General features: G+C 43.1%; 1 protein-coding gene across 1 annotated transcript; it reads left to right on the forward strand.

Moving 5' to 3' along the window:
- The first annotated feature begins 1,309 nt into the window (after window positions 1–1,309).
- On the forward strand, window positions 1,310–2,475 carry LOC108594982 (serine/threonine-protein phosphatase PP-Y). Its single transcript, XM_017980115.1, has 2 exons — window positions 1,310–1,796; window positions 1,851–2,475. Exons 1-2 carry the CDS (start codon window positions 1,409–1,411, stop codon window positions 2,405–2,407), a joined length of 945 nt encoding a protein of 314 aa, XP_017835604.1. The 5' UTR covers window positions 1,310–1,408; the 3' UTR covers window positions 2,408–2,475.
- The last annotated feature ends 2,396 nt before the right edge of the window (window positions 2,476–4,871 follow it).

Genomic DNA, 4,871 nt, shown 5'->3' on the forward strand with positions numbered 1-4,871 from the left:
ACTGCTCAAGCTGATCACACATATATACATATTTAATGCAGCTTGCCACGCCCACTATTGGACACTAAAAGACCATTTAGTACATAGTTTATGGCAGAGTCCGCAAAGTAAAGAAATACGACTAAACCAGTTTGTGTGTGTGTGTGTGTGAATGAAAATGTAAAAGAAATAATTTACTTCTACTTTTTGCCGCAGCAGCTGTGAGTTAGTTATGTCGAGTGCGAAGGCGAGCGAAAGGGACAGCATGCTATCTATACTATATTGCACTAAATTTTAACAGGATTTAGCCTTGATGCTGCTGCTCGCTGTCACTGCTAACAAGCTGCAGCCTTCAAGGCGCTGTCTCAGTCTTAGTTTCCCTAGTCTCAACTTCTTGCGTCAAGTGTGCTCAACCGACCGCATCGAGCCACAGACGGGCACAACAAAGTCCAGCTGCCGTCAGACGCTGGTGGAACGTAGAGCGTTGGGGGCTGGAAGCTGAATGAGTTTTGTCGCAAATCCGCTTATGTCCACGTCGTAACAACGAAAAATTGTGATGCCCAGCACTGCCGCTCTCATGGTGGCAATGTGATGTCAGCTAGCCCACATTTCCAACCTCTGACCTCACACACACACAGACCATTGACTGGCCGTTGGCATTTTAGCAGGCCACATAAATAAATTTCATAAATCTTTTGCACTTTAACGCTTTTGCTTTAAGTTGGACCAAGCTGTGTGTGTCTGGCACTTGAATTAATTCTCAATTACGTGTAAGCCTTTTAAGGCTTTAAATCTTTACATGTGTATGTGTGTGTGTGTGTGCTGCAGACTACCCATAAACAAAGGATCTGCCTGAAAAAAGTGTAAACTAAGAAAATTTGAACATGTTTTGAGCAGTTTGAACTTATATAGAAGCTTTTAATTATAGCTGTTGGTTTATTATTTTATTATTATCGACGATAGTCAACATTAATATTTTAACCTATATCTTGTGTAAGGAAACATAATTTGTTCATCAAGTTTGTTTTATTTTAATTTATAACATAAACTTGCATTAGCTTATAATTTATTATATAAACGTCAAAATAATATTATTTTGCCTATATCTGCAATTTATTCGGTATTCGAATTTTGTTGCGTTTGCAATTGCTTGAATTTAAAATTGGGTCAATTAGTATTTGCTTTGGGCTCTGAAACTAAACCATGAAAAGCGTAGATTTAAAATCAACGTCATTTGATTTTTCACTATTTATTTCAACATAAACATCCGAGTAAGTAATATAAATTATTTCCAATTTATTCTGTTTGAAGCAGACTAGATCTATTTGAAAAAAAGCTAAATCAACATCACTGCTGTGTGTGTTACAATTTAGCAGCATTTACATAAATTCATATACAATTTACATTTACGTATACATAATATTTCGATATGGCAATAAGCGATGAAGAAGTTGATCATATAATAAACACGCTAAGCTCGTTGCAAGGCGCAGAGAGCAACTTGCCACAGAAGCTGATTACTGAGCTTTGTCTGCGCGCTCGCGAGTTGTTCAGCATGGAGCCGATGCTGCTGGAGGTGGCGGCGCCGTTGAATATTTGCGGCGACCTGCACGGACAGTTCGAGGATCTGTTGCGCATTTTCGCTGCTTGCGGCACGCCGCCCACAACCAGATACTTGTTCCTAGGCGACTACGTGGATCGAGGCAAGCAGTCGCTGGAGACCATTTGCTTGCTGTTTGCCTACAAGGTGCGCTATCCGCAGCATGTGCATTTGCTGCGCGGCAATCACGAGTGCGCCAGCATCAACAAGTTGTATGGTGAGTAAATCAATTGCATTTTAAGCATAACTAATGCGTGTGTGCAATGCGCAGGCTTCTATGATGAGCTTAAGCGGCGCTATAATGTCAAGCTCTGGCGCAGCTTTGTGGACTGCTTTAACTATTTGCCCGCTGCGGCGGTGGTGGGCACGCGCATCTTTTGCTGCCATGGCGGGCTGTCGCCGCATCTGCAAAGCTTGCAACAGATACGCGAGCTGAAGCGTCCCAGCGATGTGCCCCGGCAGGGACTGCTCTGTGATCTGCTGTGGGCGGATCTCAACCACGAGGGACTGGGCTGGGGCCACAATGAGCGCGGCCTTAGCGTCAGCTATGCCGAGGACAACATCGAGGAGTTTGCCAGCAAGCATGATATCGATTTAATATGCCGCGCTCATGAGGTCGTCGAGGATGGTTACGAGTTCTTTGCCCAGCGCCGGCTTGTAACGATTTTCTCTGCTCCCAACTATTGCGGCGAGATGAACAATGCGGGTGCAGTTATGAAAATTAATAAACTTTTGCAATGCTCGTTTGCCGTACTCAAGCCCTTGCAGCATTTCAAGGACTGCAAGGCGGTGCCCAAGGTGCTCTACTGCAAGTCCGCCATTAAATAAAGTATTGTGTTTAAATTAAAACAAAAGTAAGTGGGCGGCTTTGACTTTTATGCCATATACACTTTAATTGTTCAAATAGTATAGCATATATTTATTTGAACGAAAAAGTCATAGCACACATAAATTTGATTTTAACTGCTGTTTAACTTGAGTTATTTGTCTAGCTAATAAATTAGTAGTTATGGCTATTTCGCTCTTGTGCGTTTATGCGCCAGATAAATCAAATGCAAAATGGCTTAATTGTGTCGTCGGTCTTAACCGCAAGGGGCTCTGAAAAAATTAAAGCAATCAAATGCAGTCAACTGTTAAGCGTTTTGACATACGACTGATGATGTCGATTATGTCTCGACAGCAGCGAGCTTAACATATTTCTGCACATGTGTGTGCACATGTGTGTGTGTGTGTGTCTGGGGTTGTGTTCAAAGGTCAATCGCTGGTCTTGTTGAACCTGTGAGCCGGCCTAGAACTTGTCTACACATTTTTTCATATGTCATTTGCAGTAATGTGTTGCTTGTTCTTCAGTTGCTGCTGCCGCTGCTGCTGCTGCTGCTGCTGCTGGCTCAGCTTTGTGCTCAGTCAAATGAATTTAACATATGGCGCTTAACATTGACTGTTGATGTTGATTTGCTGCAAATGAGCGTTGAATGTTGCAGGTTGAAGCTGTGTGTGAGTTCGCTTACAACAAGTTAATGCTTTAAGAAGTGATGGGCGAGCGGTTGCCGGGGAGGGGGGCTTTCGTGGCGGACTGTGCTCAGTGTTGCATACAAAAGTTATTCGTGTCGTCTCTGTTGCTTACGCCGCACGCTCGAATAATTTAATACTCTACATGGCAGTTCCGGACGAGGACAAACCAAAAAGTCTCTGACTCTGTCTGTGTGTCTGTGTGTTAGTGTGTGTGTGTGTATTCATTGCCCAAAAATGTCTTTGCTGACTCTCGCTCGCTCCCAAATTCGCTGCTTGCTCTTGTATGTTTTCTTTTCATTTCCTATATGTGTGTGTGTGAGTGTGCATGTTAGTGTATGTGTATGTGTGTACATTTGGCATGCACAGAGCGTGCCATTTGACTGCAATTTAATGCGCTCTCTAAAGCAGCTTCTTGAAATTTGTTGCTGCCACTGCTGCTGCTGCTGCTGCTTTATGTTTGCCAAATGACAAATCACATTTATTTATTTTAACCCCCTCTGCCTTCATCTACTTACCATACATATATACTGCATATGTGTAGCATATTTGCAAACTATAGCAAACTGCTTGCTTAAATTCCAACAAGTTAAACGCTTTGCCAATAATAATTGTTGCACTCAAGAGTTTTTGTGCGCTTAATCGCATAGCTAACAACTAATAATGCTCTTTAGCTTGAAGCTTGTGTATGTGTGTGTGGTCGCAAACTTATGCATATGCTTTTGCTACAAAGTATTTTGCGAAAGCAGCTTAAAGCCGTTTGCTGAGTTATTGATTTACATAAGCAAAATAAAAACTGTTGCCTACTTTTATGCGCAAGCGATTAAACTTTTATCAACAGCATAAGGGCTGATGGCTGACAATGGACGCTGGCCCAAGGACGACTACGACGACGACGACGCTGGCTGATAATCTGTGCAAAGTGGGTCAACCAGCACTTTAAGTATTGGCAAGCATGTGGACATGCTGCTGTCCGTGCTGAGGTTGACGTGAGAGTATTGCATTTAATTAAGAGTAAAATTCAGCGCAATAACATGGATGATAAATGGTGTAAGCGATAAGGCAAAGACGAAGGCAAAGGCAAAGGAGTTGGTCGTGTTGGGCGTGCGTTTAATGACTGATTGTCGCGTATTTTGTGCAAAAGTTTAATTAAGAAAATGCACACTAATGACAACTAATGGCCCTAAGGGGGCCACACCTTGTGGGCAAGCGCGGCTTAAGCTGCTGAAATATTAGTTGTTAACATGGCCAGCAAGAGTAACCGAAAAATAAAAGACAAAGCACATGATCAATTCTCATTTATGTGCGCTGCCCTTCAACTTAAATGCCTCAAACTGAAAGCAGCAGCGGCGGCGGCGGCGGCAGCAGCAGCAGCAGCTCGACTCGACTCAATCAAGTTAATGGCAACCAAATGGGTTTTTGATGCGCTTTCGCGCGCTGCTGCGAACTCCATGAAGTGCCTTCATAAAAAATGATTGCTATGCCCAGCCGTGGCTACAGTTCGCAGTTTTGCAGTACTCGCGCGATTGTAAGCCAAGAGTTTACGCTTGGCCTAATGAAAGCCTGCCTTGGACATTTAATGTGCGCCACTGAGGTATAAAAAGTAAATAAGTTGACTTAGCCTCAGACAAAAAGTGGGCGTGACTACGTTTCGCTTATTGACAATTTGAGCATTTGTGCGTTAAATTCTTATGAAAGCCTCAAGCCCACCGAAGCCAAAGCCAAAGCAAAAGCATTGGCTGCTGCTGCTGCTGCTGCTTATAGTTAATAACAGCACTTCATA

Source organism: Drosophila busckii, chromosome 2R, assembly GCF_011750605.1.
Source record: "Drosophila busckii strain San Diego stock center, stock number 13000-0081.31 chromosome 2R, ASM1175060v1, whole genome shotgun sequence".
Classification (NCBI taxonomy): domain Eukaryota; kingdom Metazoa; phylum Arthropoda; class Insecta; order Diptera; family Drosophilidae; genus Drosophila; species Drosophila busckii.

What these genes read in the sequence shown, in the direction of transcription:
- LOC108594982 (XM_017980115.1), top strand. Translation starts at nt 1,409, where the DNA reads ATGGCAATAAGCGATGAAGAAGTTGATCATATAATAAACACGCTAAGC. An exon ending in CAGCATCAACAAGTTGTATG is followed by an intron (nt 1,797 to 1,850) that starts GTGAGTAAATCA and finishes TGCAATGCGCAG; the next exon opens with GCTTCTATGATGAGCTTAAG.